Source organism: Thalassophryne amazonica, chromosome 15 (assembly GCF_902500255.1).
Source record: "Thalassophryne amazonica chromosome 15, fThaAma1.1, whole genome shotgun sequence".
In the NCBI taxonomy this organism is placed as follows: Eukaryota; Metazoa; Chordata; class Actinopteri; order Batrachoidiformes; family Batrachoididae; genus Thalassophryne; species Thalassophryne amazonica.
The window spans coordinates 37,611,161-37,634,658 of record NC_047117.1 but is presented as its reverse complement, the minus strand read 5'-3'; the positions used below and the strand labels follow the sequence as shown (position 1 = coordinate 37,634,658).

Here is a 23,498-nt window from a genome sequence, read left to right as displayed (position 1 = left end):
TAATTTTAGTGACCTCCGATTGGCGTAACCGGGTGTCATTACTGCCGACGTGAATTACAATCTTACCAAATTTACGCTTAGCCTTAGCCAGCAATTTCAAATGTCCTTCGATGTCGCCTGCTCTGGCCCCCGGAAGACAATTGACAATGGTTGCTGGTGTCGCTAACTTCACATTTCTCAAAACAGAGTCGCCAATAACCAGAGTTTGATCCTCGGCGAGTGTATCGTCGAGTGGGGAAAAACGGTTAGAGATGTGAACGGGTTGACGGTGTACACGGGGCTTCTGTTTAGGGCTACGCTTCCTCCTCACAGTCACCCAGTCAGCCTGCTTTCCCGATTGCCCGGGATCTGCCAGGGGGGAACTAGCGGCGGCTAAGCTACCTTGGTCCGCACCGACTACAGGGGCCTGGCTAGCTGTAGAATTTTCCATGGTGCGGAGCCGTCTTGAGTCTAAAGACGCAGCCTAGCCATCAACAAAAAAGTTATGACTGTTTGTTTAAAGCCACGTGCTACTTAAGACTCATTCTTTTGTGGTTGCATTGACAAGAATTTACTTTTTTCCGACAGATAACCTTTGCAACTTTTGTCAAGTTAAACGCGTAGGCGCATTTAACTTCCTTTTTCAATTTTTCAAATTAAACCTTTTTTCTTTCTTCAACTCAAAATTCCTTTCACAAACATTTTTCTTCTAAAGTCAGCTATTTTTGCATTGAGTTTTGATTTGACCCAGCTTCCAAAAGACGACAACGAAAGATGAATTTTTGATTTTTGATAGAGAATAAAGACGCTCAAACCTTTATTCTGACAAGCCAGACTCCAGAGTGCTGCAGAGAAAAACATCCAGGTCAGCTGAGACGTTCAACAGCGACTTGAACCGCTGCTGCGAAATCACAGCACAATAACAGAAATCATCCCCGCAACTTTGTCAAGGTCCCTGAAGAAGCTATGTGGCAGATGGAGTGTCAACTGAACCAGACAGCATCCAGCATCGGACCTCATGGAGACCTGCTGCACTGCGCAAAGTAAGACCGGGCTATGATGTCAGATAAACAGAGTGGCTTTATTTAACTCTATTCAGAATCATTAATCTTCTCTCAACTTAATAAAGACCAAAGTAAATTCATTGCTAAATTAGGATGAATCTTACTCCTAAAACTCCCGCTACGATACCAAATTATCTGAACGTCATATAATGATTGCTCATTGAATGTCGCCATCATTAAATTGCTCACTGTGATATGTCCTGTTATTTAACTCCTGCCAGAGTTAAATATCTTAAACGTGTGAAGTTGTCTGTGATATTTGTATGGTTTTACAGAGGGTGTCGGACCTGACCTGCGTAGCTTACGCCTGAGTGTTTGAGACTGATTTTAATATTTCCTATCCCTAAGATATAAGACCCTAAAATCAATGATATTATAACCTTGTTATAGATCATCCAGGCAGCGATAGGTGGTGCCCCCTTTTCGAGGTAAAATTATCCACAAGTGATAATTTTCAATATTCCAAACACATTATTATATTCATCCTGTGGTTTTCATTCCTACAGTGTTGTTCCTCACACAGACAGACTGGGTTCTTCCGGTGAGGATATCCGACAGCCAGTTGCACAGGGGCGTGTTGAGGCCCAGTTGGCCCAATTTGCTGAGTTGAAGTCTAGGAACAGCATCCGCACGTGGGTGTTCTTCTTCTCCATGTGCTCCAGGCTCAGATGGAGAGCAGGAGATGGCATCCTCAGTGGAGCAGTTGAGCTGGTATGCAACCTGGTATAGGTCAAAAAAAAAAATGATGGGGGCCATATGGAGAGGATGTGTTAGTGCAATGCCTGTGACACATGCACTACTTCGATCCTGCTATTGCGGGAAAAAGCCATAGGACTTGTAATGAGGTTTACCATAGACCAGCTAACCTGTTACTTCTCTACTTCAATATTCTGGACTTCAAGGACTCAAGGACTGTGTCACTGTACAGGGGGGTAAATATGCATGGGTAACTGTTGTACTGTGCTGTGTTCTAATTGACTTTGACATTTCAGTTTATTGTACCGGTATTAGTATTTTTAGATTGTATGTATTGCTTCTCCTGGATGGACTGACTGAAGTTGTGCAAGAAACATTTCAGGTTCCTGGTGTTTCCCACCTTCCCTTCGATTATCTACTCTCGTGGTATTCCTGATGATGGATAAGGTTTCTTCAGGTGAGGACAAACAGGGGGTCATGTACTGGAATATGACTTGGTAGGTCACATGGCAACAGGATTGAGTCAGCTATCTGTTGAGAGTGCATGGTACCTGAAACAAATAGGACAAAACAAAAACATAGCAAATGTGATTTTATTTGTATCTGTTTGTTGAGATTTGGTGCTGTATAAATGAAAATAAATTGAAACTGAAAATTGAAATCTGTTTTCAGGTGTGCTGCTTGGATGATCTGACTGGATTATGATTGGACTACATAGACTACTGGATGATTAGAGACTACATTGACGACACGAGTTGCTACTTCGTCATATCTGGAGGGTGGGATGGCACATGTTTGTCTGAAGAGTGCGGTGCATTAGTTGTCTGCTTGTCTAACTATTTTGGCCATTTGTAAGGACTGGTAGCTTCAATTCTGATTTCTGCCTCTAGCGGTACCTGTGCTGGTCCATTGTGTAAGTCATTTGTCTCTCAAATGCATCACTATTGTCAGTATCGAGGGGACAAGGGGCCTCTGGTTTCTCGTCCAAGTGATCTATCTCCCAGAATTAAAAAGAAGTATGAACACCATGCACATCGGTGCTTGGCGGATACCAGCAGCCTATTCCTTCTGTGAAGCACCTGATGTGGACAGATCCAGTGCTGGTGTCCTCCCGGCCCACTTGGATGAAGACCACTCCACCTTTTACTGAGTATAGGGTCAATGTTCAGGTCTACATTTACTGATCTCACCGTGTTGCTAAAGGTAATTAATACATGTTCACGCTGTTTGCAGGGACAGCTGAGGTTGGTATGTTTGAGGTAATCCTCTTAGGCCCACGCAGGCTCATGTACCCTCTGGTGGTTTTGGTAGTTAGTTTTGATTTTTGGGTGTTTGTGTTGTTTTTGTTTTGTTTTCGCTTTTGCCGATACTCGATATGCTGATATTGTCAAACACTGAATTTCCGATTCCGATATAAACCGATACCGATATAAACTAATACACATCATGCCTGTCATAAAGTTTAAGCATGACCCACCTTCACTATGATGCCACACCATATGTATTTCACAAAGTACCATTGTAAAGCATATGAACAGCACTTCAACTATAGGAAAATGGCAATGTGATATTTATTTTCAACATTTTGCCTCAAACAGTTTGGTAAATGCTCTTCCTGAGCTTAACCTAACAATGCCCATTCAAACAAGGGAAACATCTTTTTTCTTCACAAGTAGCAAAAATATTTACCTGTCCAGTACAACTGTATTGCACATAATTTAATGTAAACAAAAATAATTTGCAGTGTAGGTTATCCTACTATACAAAACACCGTTCTAATATAAGGTATAAAACACTTTATAAAGTGCAAAATTCTAAAGAGCAAATATAAAACAAAAGTGCAAAAGTCTCAGTGCTTTTCCCAATACCTGGGCTAAATGTACAAACTGGGCTCATTCGATCTTGTATGAAACAAAGAATCAAGAACATAGAAATTAAAAAGCACCCAATAAAAAACAACTTAAGTTGAAATGTTCTTTTTTTTCTAGAATGAACTTAAACAAAGTCCATTCATTGAACAAATAAGGCTCCTTTAAATCATACAGTTCCACTCCACTAATGTATGAGAGGAAGATTTTTCTGGACAAAAATGAGCATCTCAGCATTGTCGCAAAGTATACGATTCCTCTTCTCGTCAATGACATGAGAGACAGCACTAAACAGCCGTTCGCTGTCTACACTTGTGCAGGGTGCAGTGAGGTACTTGCGTGCAACATGGGCTAAAGCAGGGAAACGGGTTTGGTTGGAATTCCAGTACATCAATGGGCATGCTGTCTTGAGGATGGTGACCTCTCCAAGGTATACCTGCACCTGTCAATAAAAAAAAAAAAAAATAGAAATCTGTTAACCTTTAAAGCACATTCAAATGTTTATTTTATATTATTACTATGTATATTATATTTACTGGCTAATAATAAGACAAAAAAATACAATAGAAATAAAAATAGAATTAAAGCACCCTCAATTGTTTACTTTACATTTACTAATTACAAGTTAATATGGCATACTCAGCATTAAAAAAAATGTTTGCTCATATGTCATATACAAGGTCTGTTAGAAAAGTATCCGACCTTATTATTTAAAAAAAAAAAAACATATGGATTTGAATCATGTGTGATTGCGTCAGACAAGCTTTAACCCTCGTGCGCATGCGTGAGTTTTTTCATGCCTGTCGGTTGCGTCATTCGCCTGTGAGCAGGCTTTGAGTGAGGTGTGGTCCACCCCTCTCGTCTATTTTTTATTGCGAATAAATGTCTGAACGATTTGGAGCTTTGCTGCATCAATTTTTTTCCAGAAACTGAGAGAGACCTCCAGGTGGACACCGTTCGAAAAATTAATATGACTTTCAGGGACGATTTTATGGGGATTAAACAGATTACGGGGTGTTACTGCCGCTTTAAGGACGGCCCACAACTGCTGAGAGCGCAGCGCGCTCCCAGCCCCCATCAACAGGCTGACACCCCGCTGGAACAACCAGATCATTTCCAACGTGAAAGCTTTGTTGATCCGGGACCTCGTCTGACTTTCACAAAAAGGCAGAAGATGTGGACATCAGCACTTTTTCCGGCACATTCCACCGTTACAGGAGTTTTTTTCATGGAAAGAAAAGCGGAGGGACGCGCCACGGCTCTGTTCATTACGCGGGACAAAACCACCTCGGTGTTGGTCTCTCAGGACAGCTTTCAGGTGGATTTCAGACGGATTCCGGTTGGTTTCCAGTCGTGTGAATATCCGATTGTGATTGTGCATGAGCTGGACATGCCAGAACATGTCCTGTGAGGCTTCATCACGGTGTTGCTTTGCGCCGAGCGGCTGCACCGCGACGCGCGGTGGAGCAGCTTCTCTTTCCATGACAAAAACTCCTGTAACAGTGAAATGTGTTGTTCATTTTTAAACTGGAAGCTGTCTTGATCCGGTATGTCATCTGACTAGCACAGGAATTGTGATAAGACGTGGACATCAGCACTTTTTCCGGCACATTCCACCGTTACAGGAGTTTTTTTCATGGAAAGAAAAGCGGAGGGACTTGCCACAGAGCCGTTCATTACGCGGGACAAAACCACCTCGGTGTTGGTCTCTCAGGACAGCTTTCAGGTGGATTTCAGACAGATTCCGGTTGCTTTCCAGTTGTGTGAATATCCGATTGTGATTATGCATGAGCTGGACATGCCAGAACATGTCCCGTGAGGCTTCATCATGGCGTTGCTTTGCGCCGAGCGGCTGCGCCGAGCGGCTGCGCCGCGACGCGCGGAACTCCTCCGCACGTCTGTCTTAATGTGCCGGAAAAGTGCTGATGTCCATGTGTTTTCACAATTCCTGTGCTAGTCAGATGACATACCGGATCAAGACAGCGTCCAGTTTAAAAATGAACGGCACATTTCACTGTTACAAGAGTTTTTGTCAGCCGCTCGGCACAATGCAACGCCATGATGAAGCCTCACGGGACATGTTCTGGCATGTCCAGCTCATGCACAATCACAATCGGATATTCACACGACTGGAAAGCAACTGGAATCCATCTGAAATCCACCTGAAAGCTGTCCTGAGAGACCAACACCGAGGTGGTTTTGTCCCGCGTAATGAACGGAGCCGTGGCGCATCCCTCCGCTTTCCATGAAAAAAACTCCTGTAACGGTGGAATGTGCCGGAAAAAGTGCTGATGTCCACATCTTCTGCCTTTTTGTGAAAGTCAGACGAGGTCCCGGATCAACAAAGCTTTCACGTTGGAAATGATCTGGTTGTTCCAGCGGGGTGTCAGCCTGTCGATGGGGGCTGGGAGCGTGCCGCGCTCTCAGCAGTTGTGGGCCGTCCTTAAAGCGGCAGTAACACCCCGTAATCTGTTTAATCCCCATAAAATTGTCCCTGAAAGCCATATTAATTTTTCGAACGGTGTCCACCTGGAGGTCTCTCAGTTTCTGGAAAAAAAATTGATGCAGCAAAGCTCCAAATCGTTCAGACATTTATTCGCAATAAAAAATAGACGAGAGGGGTGGACCACACCTCACTCAAATCCTGCTCACAGGTGAATGACGCAACCGACAGGCATGAAAAAACTCACACATGCGCACGAGGGTTCAAGCTTGGCTGACGCAATCACACGTGATTCAAATCCATATGGTTTTTAAAAAAAAAATAATAAGGTCGATACTTTTCTAACAGACCTCGTATATACACAATGAAAAAATGAAAATATACACAGACCTGTGTGTATATTTTCACTTTTTAATTATTAACTCACCTGTGAAGCAGTTACACCTGTAGCAGCTTGTTGTACAACATCATTCTCTGCGAGGATTTCTTGGTACATGTCCTGCAGGCTTTCATTTCGGGCTTTCTTTAGGGTTGGGGTCCCGTCCTCCCGGCTTGGTTCATCTGCACTGGTACCAGCAGCAGCCTCTTCCTGTTGATCATCACCGCCACCAGCCATTTCATCCACAACACTCTGTAGCATAGTCTGTGCAGTTCCCTTCTTGTCAGAGTCAAAATAACTGTCTTTGCACTGAGCATCAAGCATTGTTGCAATGGCATACAGTGGTTCATCTTGCACACCATTAAAGCGATTGCAAACAGCTTCTAGTAGAGTGCGTTTGGCTGTTTGCACACCTTTGTCTGTTTCAACAACCTTGGCCAGCAGTCGTTTGAGGGACATCACAGCGGGGATGACATCTGCTGCAGTGGCCTTAGCAAAGCTGATGTCTTTGGTGAGCTGCTCAAAGGGCTCCAGTAGAGTGGTCATCTTTTCTAAAATTCCCCATTGAGTTGCAGTCAATGTTGCAGGGGAGCTCATAATCAGCAGCATATGCACTCAGTGCCCTCTTCTGCTCCACCAGGCTTTGCATCATGTAAAATGTGGAATTCCACCTGGTAGCCACATCCTGTTGTAGCCTTTTCACCGGCATGTTGAGTTCTTTTTATATATCCTCAAAATGACTACAGGCAAGAGGTGAGTGTTTGAAGTGTCGTAGCTTTAGCCATATTGCGTGCATTGTCCCTTACGACACCATGGACTTTCTCCTTGGAGATTTTCCAGTTTTCAAACATGCTTTCAAAAGCAGACGTAATAGCTTGCGCTGTATGAGATCCACGGCACTCCTGGGAATGAAGCACAGCCTTCTTCAGCCCAAACTCAGGATCTAGCCATTGCGCTGTCAAGCTCAGCATAATAACTTGGCTAATACTTGAGGACCAAATGTCCGTTGTGAAACTAATAGCTACAGTGTCAGATATTAGCTTCTCTACATGTTTATGAACGACACCATAAAGCTCAGGGAGGCAAACATCAGAGAAATACTTGCGAGGGAGCATGTGAAAGCGTGGCTCGAGGAATTCCACAAGCTTTCTGAATCCGGAATCTTGCACTATGGAAAAAGGCTGACTGTCTAACGCAATGCACTCCGTGATTTTCCAACAGATCATTTTAGCTCTCGGGTGTTCCTTGTTGTATTTCTTTTTCTTCTCGACTGAGTCTTTAAGAGACAGTTGCGCTGTTTTTTTGAGTGACTTCCCTGGTTGTTTGGCTTTACATTGCTCGACAAACGCTGTGTGTATCTCTGGGTGGTTCTTCCTCAAGTGAGAGATTAAATTAGAAGTGTTGAATGACAAAGTCTTTCTTCCCCCACGCATGACAAGGGCCTTGCAATCATTGCAAATCGCAAACTTCAAGTCCTCATTTGAAACTTTAAAAAAGTTCCACACCGCAGACATATTTGTTAGAAACACGCCAGTTTGCTGTTAGCTTAGCTGCTGCTGCTGGCTTGTTTTGGTTTGCCTTCAGACGTGGTTTGATGATGTAATCGGCAAGCGTCGTGTGTTTGCGCAAGCACTTGTATCAGCATATTCGTTCTATTTATGTTATCGGGGCTTCATTATCGGAGGAAAAACCGATAATAATCCAGACAGCTATTACATTATTATGCAAATATCGGCCGATAATATCGGCCGTCCGATATTATTGGATATCCCTAGTTTTCACACATCACTTTTGTCTTAGGTGATGTGACTTAAGGTCACGTCAACAGGGGGAGGTGTTGGAGCAGTATGACTAATTTTCTACTTTGCTAATTTCATATAATACTATTACTACTAATAATAATAATACTACAAATAATTTCATATCTGCTTATACAGACAATGATAGTAATAATAATAACTTTATGTTGTGTGCCATGATACATACTGTCCTGCTGCTTATTACACTACACGGAAAGAAGTTTTACTTTTACACATACTGTTTAATACAACCCATGCACTCACCGCAGATAAAGGTCTAAATGCAATATCTTTCAACCATAAACACATAAATTCACTGATCCACATTGAGGGGAAATGGCCCGCCCATCTGGGGGAGGGGCTGGACTGCAGGGTGTAGAGAGGAGGCAGAGTGTGTGTGTGTGTGTGTGTGTGTGTGTGTGTGTGTGTGTGTGTGTGTGTGTGTGTGTGTGTGTGTGTGTGTGTGTGTGTGTGTGTGTGTGTGTGTGTGTGTGACATCAGCTTGCAAGCTGATATAGAAATGAACTGTTGAGTGAAGGCATCTGTTCAATACATCTAAAACTGTCTGTGTCCTGTCAGTTTCTGAGTACGCTCTCTGACAACACGAGAAAAAAAAATCTAGCATCACCTTTTTAGACAGTTGTCTTTTTGTTTTTTGTTTTTAAACATTTTTTTTGCCAGTGACACATTATGGATTTTGCCACTTGGAAGTATTTTTGTCACCTCTGTATTTTTCTCCAGCAGTTGGACTCATTAAAAACCTGGTTTACACCTTAACCCCTTGTCGTCCGGCTGCCTGCATCCAGGGGTGCAACCTCATCTTCTTGTGGTTTCCTACCGTAACCCGACCCAGTCTAATCAAAGTTTTGTTCCTGTCTTTGTATTTCCTTCCACATGCCCCCCCCCCCTTTTCCTCTTCAGATCAGTATATTCATGACTCACCTTTCTAACTATGGCAATGATCGACTGGGTTTGTACACATTCGTCCACTTGGCTTCTTTCCTGCGCTCGTGGACAAATCTGAAACTGCATACGCTGCCACCTGTCCAGCTTGCGCACAAGTACTTCCAGCTTTTTCCTGAACAGAGGAACCCACTGTGGCAGGTGTGTTCACACACACACACACACACACACACACACACACACACACACACACACACACACACACACACACACACACACACTTACGGATACATCGACGGGTTTTTGTGTTGCTCTACATTTTTTTATGTGCATTTGTCTGTATTTTTATTAAACTGTTGGTGCCTGCAGTCATTAGATACAAGCATCTATGTATTGTAAACATCTATGTGTGCCATTTGTTTCTGTGTTTTTGTATTTTGTCTGCAGAATCCCTGTGATGACAAACGACATAAAGACATCTGGTCTAAAGAGAAAACCTGTGACAGATTACCCAAGTTCATGGTCATAGGACCACAGAAAACAGGTGAGGCAAGAATTCGTGTGTCTTTTGGCTTTGTTAGAGGAAAACAATTTTACCTCTTTTATCCGTCAGTGTACATGATGCTAGTCCCCTGTCCATGTTTGTCTTGACAATATCACAATTGGCCCTTTCTTTTGCACACAGTCAAAAGTGCACATTGCAAGTGCATTTGGGATGCATCCAACTCCACTTTACCATTTCCACAGCAATTACACAGCTTATTCCTGCCAGAGGTCTGCCTCCTCATATGTCTCCCTGTTGCTCCTGAACCCTCCCAGAGACTGGCTAGTCTTGGTGTTCTCTGTCTCAGAACCCATAGAAGTGCAAAAAAAATTATACAAACAAAAGTTTTATAGTTTTCCTTAAACCTTTAGATTTTTTTATTTTATTTTTAGTTTCTGCACAGATTCATATTGAACAGTGGTGGCTAGGAAGATGAGCGCCCATGTGCACCTCTGTGTGTACAACCCCAAATAAGAAAAACTCAGGACAGCGTGGAAAATGCAACTAAAAACCTTACAGTGATGCTTACATTTATTTTGAGTTCTATTTCATTGCTGGCAGTATGAACCCAAGATATTTCATGCTTTGTCTTGTCAATCTCATTTCATTTGTTAAAATTCATCAATTATTACCATATATCAGGGCATTCCACTTGAAATTCTGCCTGAAGAGGTGGACAGGCCAGTGATCAGATTCAGATTCTTTATTGTCATTGAAACAAGTACAACAAAAAGTAAGGTACAAGCCTTTTCAGTGCAAATATAAACCTGAGTAAACTACATGCAGACTTAAAAGGTCTTAAAACACTTAAAAGAAAATAAACATAAAATGTCACAGAAAGAAAAAGGTATGTTCAGAGTGCAAGTTAAGAAAAAGTAAGGATGTAGTAGCAAAATTCTATGCAAAAAAATGAGAAACTAAGTACAGAAACTTTGGATATTGCACATTTACAAATTTATTTATTCAGAGTGTGGCATGTGACATATTGTATTTCAGTGGCAAACATAGCCAATACATTCTTCAGAATACTCATGATTTCTGCCTTTGTGAATGCCTTTGTTCTGTGAATTGTTCTGTAACTTATGTTTGTAGCATGGCCCAAGCAGAGGGTCAACCCTTTGAGTCTGGTCTGCTTGAGGTTTCTTCCTCAGAGGGAGTTTTTCCTTACCACTGTTGCTCTGGGGGTTGGTAAGGTTAGACCTTACCTGTGTGGACCGCTTTGAGGCAACTCTGTTGTGATTTGGTGCTATATAAATTAAAATAAATTGAAATAAATTGACTAATTTCAATAAAATGTCTGATTTCATCACAAATAAAAAATAAATCACAAATAGCTCTCCCATTTGTGAGCCTGATCCTGTCAGATCTCAGAAGCTTAGCACAGTAAGTCCTGGTTAGTGCTTCGACAGGAGACCTCTTCAGAAGTCCAGGGCTGTATGTATTTCTCCAAGTAAAACTGGAGTTGTGTTAGGATTTCATCTAGCATTAAACTCCCTGTGCATCCAGCTGTGGCAACCAACTAATGGGAGCAGCTAAAAGAACAACAACACCAACAGTGCATAACATCGTTAAGGGCCCCGTCACGCATAGTACGTATAAGTACAAGGGAGGGTGACTCATGGCGGAACATGATCAGTCGAAAGGCTGAATCCCGTTTTGATTGACAGCTATAGGAATGTGAGAATCAGTTTGCACATTTTTGTGTATTTATGCATTTTTAAATTTATGCCAAAGTGTTTTGCATGTGCTATAAATCAGTCTGTTTTATAGGCACATGGAGAAGCACATTGGATTAGATGTTACATGAGAAGATCTAGGTGAGTTAAGGGGCCCTGACACAACTTTGATGCATGCACTTGCACGCCCTGTGTCGTGCAGGAGAATAAACTTGTCTTTAACAGGTGTAGACTGAATGTGAGAGAGGCGCCAGCACATGGAACTGCGCAAAGAGAATTTTGAAATGTTAAAAAAAAATCTTTCACGCATAAATGTCATGCAACGTGGTGTGATCTGTTCACCAACACTACATGCAGCTCATCAAGTCGAGTAAAGAAGTGAACAGAGCAAGCAGTTGCATAAGCGCACTGCATCAGAACATATCTCCTCTGAACGATTATAAATAGATTAAATCTATCTGTTAAATCTATTAAATCTGTTAAATCTATCATAAACGTACTTTTACAGCTGCACACAAGAAGGAAAGAACATGCAACTGTTTTACTAAGCCATGACAATGTAAACATGACAAATAATTACCTTTTTAGATGGCTCCAAAGGCTTTCTCCAGCTCATTCAGCGTGAACGCGAATGGCTCCAGCTGGAGCGGTCCTCTGTGATTCAGGAATGATTAGAGCCATTTTCAGCAGCCAACTTGCAGAGAAAATGATTAATCCGCTACAAAATAATTATGTTATATACGCAGCATCCAGAGCAGAGCGCATGGCAGCCAATGGAACAAAGCAGGTTATCCAGCTGGGAACACAGTGGGTGGTATCGTCATGATGACATGCGTGCAAGTGCGCGGCTCAAAGTCATGCAAGTGCCAGGGCACCTTTTACTGTCTGCTTCGTTCTTCAGTGAGTGTTTAAATGTCATCGCATGTTAATTAACATCCCGGTTTGCAACACAACATCAAAGTATTCATGATTACAAGTCAATCTGGGCATATGTGGTAATAATTAGTGGTTGCTGATGTATTTTATTCATGAAAATTAGTGATGGAGAAACCGAAGCGTTTTGAACCACTGAATCAATATGAAGCAATGGTTCAGTGTTTTGAAGCTTTTGATACAATAAGATATGATGACATCTGCTGGCCAATCTTTAAAATAATATTTGCATGGAAGAATGTCAGGATGCAATGTTTGCTCTGAGAATACTGTTGGAGAAGTACAGAGAAGGCCACGAAGAGTTACATTGTGTGTTTGTGGACTTAGAAAAAGCTTATGATAGGGTGTAAAGAGAAGAGCTGTAGTATTGTATGAGGAAGTCTGGAGTGGCAGAGAAGTATGTTAGGGTAGTGCAGTACATGTACAAGAGTAGTGTGACAGCGGTGAAATGCGCAGTCGGAATGACAGACTCATTCAAGGCGGAGGTGGGATTACAACAAGGATCAGCTCTGAGTCCTTTCTTGTTTGCACTGGTGATGGACAGGTTGATGGATGAGAGCAGACAGGAGTCCCCATGGACTATGATGTTTGCAGATGACATTGTGATCTGTAGTGAGAATAGAGAGCAAGTTGAGTCTAGTCTGGAGAGGTGGAGATATGCTCTGGAGAGCAGGGGAATGAAAGTCAGTAGAAGCAAGACTGAGTACATGTGTGTGAATGTGAGGGAGCCCAGTGGAATAGTGCAGTTACAATGAGTAGAGGTGTTGAAAGTAGATGAGTTTAAATATTTGGGGTCAACTGTTCAAAGTAATGGAGAGTGTGGTAGAGAGGTGAAGAAGAGAGTGCAGGCAGGGTGGAATGGGTGGAGAAAGGTGGCAGGAGTGATTTGTGACCGAAGAATATCAGCAAGAGTGAAGGGGAAAGTTTAAAAGACAGTAGTGAGACCAGCTATGTTGTACGGCTTAGAGACTGTGGCACTAACAAAAAGACAGGAGGCAGAGCTTAAGATGTTGAGATTCTCTTTGGGAGTGACAAGAACGGACAAGATTAGGAATGAACATATCAGAGGGACAGCTCAGGTGGGACGGTTTGGAGACAAAGTCAGAGAGGTGAGATTGAGATGGTTTGGACGTGTGCAGAGGAGGGACCCAGGGTATACAGGGAGAAGGATGCTGAGGATGGAGCCACCAGGCAGGAGAAGAAGAGGGAGGCCAAAGAGGAGGTTTATGGATGTGCCGAGAGAGGACATGCAGGTGGTTGGTGTGACAGAGGAAGATACAGAGGACAGGGTGAGATGGAAAAGATTGATCTGCTGTGGTGACCCCTAACGGGAACAGCCAAAAGACAAAGAAGAATGGAAGAATGTCAGGAAACAGTCAAGCTCTGTTATGTATGTTTAATAATAAAGGCTCTATGTGCTTCTTGAAATTTTTTGTGATATTTTTGTTTAAAAACATTCATAATATACTTGCAAAAGTAAGTCCTTTCAGCTGCTTCCTTGTTTTTACTCGGAGTCTCCAAAGCAAATCCATGGTGGACCTGCATGTTGATTCTGGCACGTTTTACGCCGGATGCAACTCCAGAAAGCATGGAGAAATGTGGCAGGGGTGGGGTTTAAACCGCGAACCCTCTGCACCCTCTGGTAATTGTGCCACCATAAAATACTGTATGTAAGAGAGATATAAATTGTGAAATGCTTGTGCTTGTGCTTTATGGGTCTGTTATGACATTTTATATATTTGAATTTACATATAAATAAACTGACAAATTTTATGATGTAAGCCGAGAATGAGCTTTCACTCTTTGACAGACCAACAGCTGCCACTGATTTTATATATACACACACACACACACACACACACATATATATATATATATATATATATATATATATATATATATATATATATATATATATATATATATACGAGGTCTGTGATGAAAAAAGCGGTCCTTTTTATTTTTTTCAAAAAATAAATGGATTTGATTCATATGTTTTTACGTCAGACATGCTTGAACCCTCGTGCACATGCGTGAAAAAACTCACGCATGTGTCGGTGACGTCATTCGCCTGTGGGCAGGCCTTGAGTGAGGAGTGCTCCACCCCACCCGTCGGAATCTCTTTGTCTGAATAGCCGCTGCGGACGGCGCGCGTTGCTTTATCAACATTTTTTCTGGACCTGTGAGGAATACCCGAGTGGACACTATTCGAGAAATTAAGCTGGTTTTCGGTGAAAAGTTTAACGGCTGATGAGAGATTATGGGGTGTTTCTGTCGCTGTAAGGACTTCCCACGGAGCGGGACGTCGCGCAGTGTTTCCAGGCGCCGTCGTCGGCCTGTTTCGACCTGAAAACATTCTAATTTAAGGCTTAATTCACCCAGGATGTCGTGAGAGAACAGAGAAGATTCAGAAGAGGCCGGCATGAGGAATTTATGCGGACATTCCACTGTTTAAGGACATTTTTTAATGAAAGACGTGCGCGCAAATTCGCCGAGTCATTTCCATGACGACTTGGCAAATCTGTGTGCGCCGTGACAGGAAAAACACCTCCGTGTTGAAAACCATTTGTAAAATTCAGGCGGCTTTTGATGGCTTTCAACAAGTGAGTAACTGAGAAATTGTTTAACAGCTTGGGCATGTTCCAACTTGCCCGTTAAGGTTTCCAACACGGAGGTGTTTTTCCTGTCGCGACCCCCCGCGGTCGGGTCTGGCCCGACCTGCGACTCTGCCCGCACGTTCTTTCATTACAAACTGTCCATTAACAATGGAATGTCCGAATAAACTCCTCATGCCGACTTCTTCTGAAAGTTCTCTGTTCTCTGACGACTTCCTGGGTCAACAGAGCCTGAAATGTGGAAGTTTTCAACTTGAAACGGCGAGATGCTGCCGCCTCGAAGCGCAGATCGCTGTCAGGCACCATGGGCCGTCCTTACAGCGACACTACCAGACCAAAATCTAAACAATCCTAAACAATGAAAAAACGACTAGAGGGTGGGCCACTCCTCACTCAAAGACTGCCCACAGGCGAATGACGTAACCGACAGGCGTGAAAAAACTCTCGCATGCCCACGAGGGTTCAAGCATGTCTGATGTAATCACACGTGATTCAAATCCATATGGTTTTTGAAAAAAATAATAAGGTTCGTTACTTTTATCACAGACCTCGTATATATATATATATATATATATATATATATATATATATATATATATATATATATATATATATATATATATATATATATACACACACGTGTGTGTGTGTGTGTGTGTGTGTGTGTGTGTGTGTGTGTGCTTTTTTTTTGCTTCTTGATCATATAAAACTAAAATGTTAAAAAATGAAATTGTTAAAAAAAAAAGAAAGAAAGAAAAGAAATTCATCCAGTTTGGAATAAGGCTGCGAGTTTTGGCCCTTTTTCAATCGATTTTTCACTCGTGCGAATATTTTTTGGATCACGCCGAGTTTCAGCTTAATCGTGCGTCCTGCATCATGTAGTATACATGGAGTAACGAGCGTTTAACCTCTCACAACCACCTCCCGATCGGCAATCATATGGTCAGATGAAAATCAAACCTGTTTGATATTCTGGTCGGCCCTCATGAGGGTATTGCGCTGTTGAAGCAGCACCACAAGCATCTACGTGCTGATTTACCCCAACCAATCGCACTGCGCATGTGCAAACACCAGAGAGAGCAAAAACAATGATCATCTCTTTGGGAGAGCAGCTTCTGTTTCTATTTTCCGCCTTATTCTTCAACTCATGTAAAGTCTTGTATTGTTTTTGTTGTTGTTGTTAATGGCCCAGTCACACGGCACACGATGATTCCCGAACGAAGGGAAAAAGTAAAAAATATCACGATTCGTTGAGAAAAGGTGGACGAAAGAGCTTTTATCACCGAACAGTCTGCGAAGCAAGAGCGCAAAAGGGACGAAAGAGGAAATTAACAAAACCGAAGCTCACGATCTCGACGAAACGCACCTGGAGCCACAGCTGGAGCAGTGTGTGTCTGCGTCTCTGTGTTCCAGGACTCGGGACGGAGCTCATAGCACCTGAGTCCTGGAGAAACTGCAAACAGAATCTGTGGAGATCTGTGTGCACGTCGGTGGACCACCTGCTCTGGTTCCTTGTCCAGAACAAAAGAGGGATCATGTCCATCATTATCAGAATCCACACTGTCTGTTGACAGTTTAATGAGTCACAGCATTTCGTTCAGGGCAGCCTTTACCACAGCCGGACTCAGCAGGATCTGGATACAATGAAAGTGATCCACCAAGACAAAAAAAAATAATAATAATAATGTTAAATGACTCTGTTTTTGAGCTGCACCACACCATGCAGTAGAGAACAGAGCGCACTTCCACAGAGGCAGAAAATAGCACTGAAACTGGTGCAGCATGGCACACGCGACTGTGTGCACACATTAAAACGTGAACACACGCAGCTGCAAATATGAACACATACTGTTAAAGGCTGAGTACGCGCGTATTTCAGCCGTGTTTAAATGAAACACAACGCTGCAATGAGCAGCTCTACGACAGCTCTGTGTCCGTTCTGTGACAGGGGCTCTGTCTCGGCAGAGAGCCACCCAGCGTTTGGAGCTGTGCTAACGGAACGAAGGATGATTCTCGTTTCTTGACTGCAGCAAGACAAGAGTCCCGGTTAGTGACTTTAATCCACACAAAAGTGACTCACGATAGTTTAATGGCTTTGAGAGTGATTAAGAAGCAGACTTGCCATTTCTGAAGAGCAGCGAATCAAAGAACCAACGAACTAGTGGATCGAAGCATTGCTTCAATGGCTCATGCATCAAAGTGGAGTTGCGCTGCAGAAACAATTGATTACAGAGCTGCTGTAGACCAAACCCTGAATATCCATAAGACTTTATTTGTACGTCCGTATGACTCTGAAACTCGGAAAAATCCATGTAATTTACGGACAATCCTTAACAGGTTGACATGTATAATGAAATCAGTTTGTTAATCCAAGATTATTGAGGAAATAATTGGGTCATAATTTGTAATGCCCACACCAAAGCAAAACAGTTATGAGATGTACCCCTCAGCCCGCAAAAGTATGATGTAATAAATGCCAACATTAGCATCTTACTGAGAAGCTACAAGACTAACAGTGTTAGAATTTGTAGCAGCTATCAATAGCTTGATAACAATCCATGATGACTGAGGAAATAAGCATCATTACTTTTAATGGCCACACACCATGTCGATGTTGATGTTTCATTTGTCCTGGCAAGGTCATACATGCTATCACCCACACGCTACCGCCTTACCAATATACGTATGGGTACACACAGATGGACAGTCATAGATATGTTAGCTTTAAATGCTGGAATGAATTCATATTAACAAGTGAAATGAAGTTGAGAGCATAAAACATGAAATGTCTTGAGTTTTGCTATTAAACAGAAGTCAAACTAAATGTAAGAATCCATGTGGGCTTTCCCCTCACCCCCACCCCATTTTCCCAACTTTTTCTGGTTTGGGGTGGCATGAGCAGAATGTACACTATAGGCAGTTTTCAATCACATGACTGATTTGCTCCCGTCTCCATCATGGATTACTACGCGGCTGGCACATGAAAGAAAATAGAATGAATTAAATCTTATTACGAGACTTTAAACCCTCGAGATAAAGCTGTTTATCGTGATTGATGTGTAGCAGTTGGTTCAGTGGATGTGTATGTTATACCGGATAGTGAATTTAATGACGATGTAACGAAGTGGGCGGCAGTTTCACACCGTAAGTTTAATATGGCCAGAACCAAGCAGACTGCCCGTAAATCCACCGGAGGAAAAGCTCTGAGGAAGCAGCTCGCTACCAAAGCCACCCGGAAGAGGGCTCCGGCTACCGGCGGTGTAAAGAAGCCTCACCCTTACAGGCCCAGCACCGTAGCGCTGAGAGAGATCCACCACTACCAGAAATCCACTGAGCTGCTGATCTGCAAGCTGCCGGCCAGCCTCTCTGGCTTCCTCCAGAGCATCACAGCAGAGCTCTGAAAGCGGAGGTCAGTCTTAAAGTCCTGAGCAATTTCTCTCACCAGGCACTGGAAGGGCAGCTTGTGGATCAGAAACTCGTTGGATTTCTGGTAGCAGCAGATCTCTCTCAGCGCCACGATGCTGGGCCTGTAGCGTTGAGGCTTCTTCACACCGACGGTAGCCAGAGCATTCTTCTGGCAGCTTTGGATTTGGATTTACGGGTGGTCTGCTTGGTCCTGGCCATATTAAACCTTCCTTCAGATCTGCTGAGCCAGGTCTCTCTGTGTCGCTTAGAAAGCTCGTAACACTCCACTGCTTGATGCACAATAACTGCTGGTAGCCTGTAAAATGAGCAACCTGCCTCATTTTTATCACCTCTGAACAACCGACAACAGCACAAAAGTTGACCTTTGTTGAAGCTTCTGCAGCTGTTTGCCAAATGCACGTAGTGTATTACAGCGGCCTACCGCATCATAATCCAGAATGGCTGCGGGGCACAAAATCACGTTACCGACACGTCACATGAAAACCCTCTATAAACATTCAAATGCATATTTCTCCAACTGCACATGTTCTACGCATGCAGTTTTTTTTTTGGCTGTGTCATCCTGCAGTTCTCAGTGTCATTGACATCATGGCTACCACCAACACCTCCACCTGAAAAAGAACGCTTTGTATGATATTTGCATATTATTTGAAGAAATGTAGCATTAAATTGTGATTGTACCAGAGTGTGTCCCAAACTATAAAACATGTTGATGAACTAATTACAAAAACATGCAAAATTCACCACCACGTCAGGAAGTACATGTCTTGTATATGACATTACATACAACATTGCATATGTTACCATTTTGAACTTGATTATCAGCATGAACATTTGTCTAACACAAGTACAATAAAAGTTAATTCTGATTTAGTTGGTCTTAAATAGAACACAAACTTAATTTATGGATTGGATATTTAATAAGCTATTGTTCATCAGAGTTGGAAGTTGTAGTTCAGATTTAACCCCTTAACACCCATCGTCGCATATATGCTACAATCTCTGACTCAAATATGCAACTTACCAAATTGACCTGTATGCCCGTTGTCGCAAATTTGCAACATACAGTCATTATTATTATAACATTACAACATAAAGTTATTACCAGAATACCCAATATTACTATCTAGTTTTTGTGCAAAAGTGAAATTAATAATCTCAACATTATTTACCATCTACTTAAAGGCTAAAACACACGCAAAAATTTTTTTTATATACAGCTATATAAATTCGGGCATTAAGGGTTAATGTACCATGAAGTATTCATTGTACAGCAATTAAACTGCACCATACTAGAGATAATTATGGCCTCATGCTGGTGGAATATGCCATCTGTGTTAGCTGAAGTCGTGATGAAATTGTCATGGGTCACATTTTGGGCATTTCATTTTGATCTCTGTGTTATTCTGCTTCTGACATTATTCTCCACAATATTCTACCCTTGGCATTAGTCTACACATTATTATTGTTCTCTGTCTTATCTGGCTAATTCTACAACCCCAATTCCAATGAAGTTGGGACGTTATGTAAAATGTAATTAAAAACAGAATACAGTGATTTGCAAGTCCTCTTCAACCTATATTCAATTGAATACAACATAAAGACAAAATATTTAATGTTTAAACTGATAAACTTTGTTGTTTTTGTGCTCATTTTGAAATGGATACCTGAAACACGTTTCAAAAAAGCTGGGGCAGTGGTATGTTTACCAGTGTGTTACATAACATTTCCTTTTAACAACACTCAACAAGCATTTGAGAACGGTTTGGGAATGCACGTGCACACGCATGCACGAGGACGTATACACGCGCGTGTGTGTGTGCAGAGTGCAGTGGTAGCAAATGTATGGAACCAAATTTGCACTCTAAATGGAACCAAGCTGCACTCTGAATGCAATGCAACACAAATGGGATGAATCAATCCATGTCATGTGACATACAATGCACCAATCAAATGACAAGGGTGTTCAGAGTGTGGCTCGGTTCCATTTAGAGTGCAAATTTGGTTCCATACGTTTCGTACCATTGCACTCTCACGTGCATGCCCTCGTGCACAGGCGAACATGTGATCACTGATACACAAGTGCACACGAGTAGGAGTGCATGCGCGCGAGCATGCGCGCATGCATACGTGCCCGTGCACGCATACTCGTGCACGCACACACATACTCGTGCACGCTCACGTCGCGAGACTTGCGCACACACAAAACCAATCCACTGTGATGTCTGGAGGTTGTTAGCAGGAAGAGACAACAAAAGCTGGACTCATTTTTGACGTGATTGTTTTATTTATTTATTTATTTGCTGCACTGAGGATGTATACAGTCTTATTTTTGTTGTTCATGCACGCACAAGTGCCGACCATGTTGCGTGTGTGTGCTCGCGGGGGACACGACTCTCCTGAGACATAATTTGAGCTAACTGACACTGCATAAGACACAGACACAAAACAAATCCACTGTGCTGCCTGTTAGCAATAAGAAAGAAAACCTGGACGTGACTTTTTTTGTTGCACTGAGGAGGGACAGCTGGACGCCCGAGCCGGTTGCCTGGGCGCATGGGCGCGCAGGCGCGCGCGCACGGGACAGTCATATAATGATTTGATTGAGTTAACTGACGCTGCTACACACACACACACACACACACACACCCAATCCTCTCCCCTGTGGATGCATGAAGAGCTGCTAACATGAAACACTGATGTGATTTTTGGCTGAACTGAACTGGTGTTTCATTAAAGGTTTGTTTGGGAGCTAACTGGCTGTGCGGATCTCTCCTTCTTTTTTTGTGCTATTTTCTTCTTTATCCTGCACGCCAGTACGGATTGTGATGTGCGTGTCATTTCAATATTTTTTGAACTGAAGAACTACACAGTCTTTTTTTTTTTTTTTTTTTATGGAAGTCCGAAGTCAGTGCACAGCATCACTGGACAACACGTCACAGTGGAACACCAAAATGTAAGTCCCTTTTCTGTTGTTTATAAATTAATAAAATATCAAATGACAATGATCTATTTTAGCCATTATATAAAACAAATAATGAATGTTTTTACATTCTTTCAATGGTACGAATATTTAATTCGGTGAAAGCTGGAACAAACCATTCATGAATGGTATGTTCCAGCTTTCACCTCATGAAATATTCGTACCATTGAACTCATAAACATTCATTATTTGTATTTTTATATATATATATATATATATATATATATATATATATATATATATATAAACAAAAACCATGAAACAAACAAAAAAACTATTTTTATACTGGGAAATTTTGCCTAGATTACAGTGGATTTATCCTTGGGGATAGTCTGATACTCTGGTTATCCTCATATCTTGTTATATTCTCTCTCACACTCACTTTGAGTGGACCCAACAGTTAAATCAATAAAACAAATGAGATTTTGATGTGCCTTAATTGTTTATGGGCAGTTACTGCTGCTACAGTGACCTCTTGTCTCATTTAGGTAATGATTACCTGGTTAATTAACAGCATTATGAGAGTTTCCTTCAAAACAAATGGCATAAATTATACTTCCTACAATTACAAGGAGGCAACACTGAAGACTCAACAAATGTTTAATAATATCATCCTATTTTAGTTTCCTTGACAGACAGTAATACAAACAAGCGGGATATGAATTGCCTTTATACGATGTAATTAGGATATCCACGTATGTTGTGTGTGTGTGTGTGTGTGTGTGTGTGTGTGTGTGTGTGTGTGTGTGTGTGTGTGTGTGTGTGTGTGTGTGTGTGTGTGTGTGTGTGTGTGTGTGTGTGTGTGTGTGTGAGAGAGAGAGAGAGAGAGAAAGAAAGATGGGAAGGAGACCTATTTTCCATCCAGCGAAAACGATGGTTGGCCACTTGCAACTTAAATACCAAAATGCACTTGTCCAGGCCCTTGTATCAAAAGAGGGGTCATAATCCATTCATAAACATCCATAAACATTCATTATTTGTATATTATATGAATATGAAATCTCTATCCTCAAGCATTCTTCAGCAATAGCAGTTTTTTTTTTTTGTTTTTTTTTTTTTTTAATGAAAATCCGCACTGAAAGTACCAGACCTGCATCATTTCTTAAGAGGTCTGGAGAGGTGAATGATGACACTATTTTCTTCAGCCATCAGCATACTTTAAAGATGAGCACTGGCAGTGCTATCTCCAGGCACCACCTAGTCAGGGAGCATAAGGTTATCTCCACCGGGCATTGTTCTGCTGCTATGCAAAGAATTTCCTTCACACCGAAAGAACTCAGGTGTTAAGAAGAGGAAAAGGTGCAGGATTTCATTAGTCAAGTTAAGCAAAATAGTGAGGCCCTCAGTCCATGATAACAGAAGCAAAGATAGATAAACAAATGACAAGCAAAGATAGATGATAAACACCCATGAACACAAGTAGTGGGGTGGATACACGTGTTCAAAATGTTCATCTTTGGCAGGAAGCATGGAAATTCATGTGTAAGTTTTTAAAATGTGCGGAATCAGAATATATCAGGAAATATTTTGATATAACCAGGCAAGAGTCTTACAAAGAAAGCAGCAGAGGGTTACACAAAAAACAAACAAACAAACAAGCAACAACAACAAAATCAACAGCAACAGGTCAGTGCAGAGAGTTCTGATGCCAAACGTACAAATCCAAGAGGACAGGCAAAAGCTCAGGAACTCAGACCTCCAGCAAACGGTCTGTAACAGAAACTCCAAAACACTAAAAAAGTACAGTCTAGCGATGAGGGAATGCTCTAAGTAAATAAACAAACAGGCAACAATCAAATGCAGAAGTGCTTGGGATGTGAAACTGGAAGGCCAGAAAAAGGAAGATAAGCTCCATGAACCAACCATGAGCACCAGAGCATATTTACATGAGATAACACTGAGAAAAATAAGAACACACAGAGAATCTTGCCAGAGGCAGAATAATAAGGAGAATTTGTCCAAAATATTAGATTCAGACCCCAAGAAATGATCATCTGGACTATAACCCACTCAGTCAGCCAGAAACTGACCGCAGTCAGCAGGAGGCACCTAACAGTAAAACCCACTGCACTGTTGACAAACTGGGTGGAACTGAAACAGATGAGTCAGTAGGTTAGAACCTATTGAAATGTGTGAAATGTGAAAGGTAGGGTGTACCCAGAGAGGAAGAGGCAATGACAGCCAAACAGT

The 23,498-nt window shown here is 42.0% G+C and overlaps 1 protein-coding gene across 2 annotated transcripts in view; it reads left to right on the top strand.

The window, feature by feature from the left end:
* The window catches only part of ndst3 (N-deacetylase/N-sulfotransferase (heparan glucosaminyl) 3), a 391,475-nt gene that overhangs the window by 275,414 nt on the left and 92,563 nt on the right, over positions 1 to 23,498 (top strand). For both annotated transcript variants that reach the window (XM_034187550.1, XM_034187551.1), the window contains exons 7-8: positions 9,150 to 9,332; positions 9,579 to 9,675. In XM_034187550.1, coding sequence (XP_034043441.1) covers positions 9,150 to 9,332; positions 9,579 to 9,675 — 280 coding nt within the window. The remainder of the gene's footprint in view (positions 1 to 9,149; positions 9,333 to 9,578; positions 9,676 to 23,498) is intronic.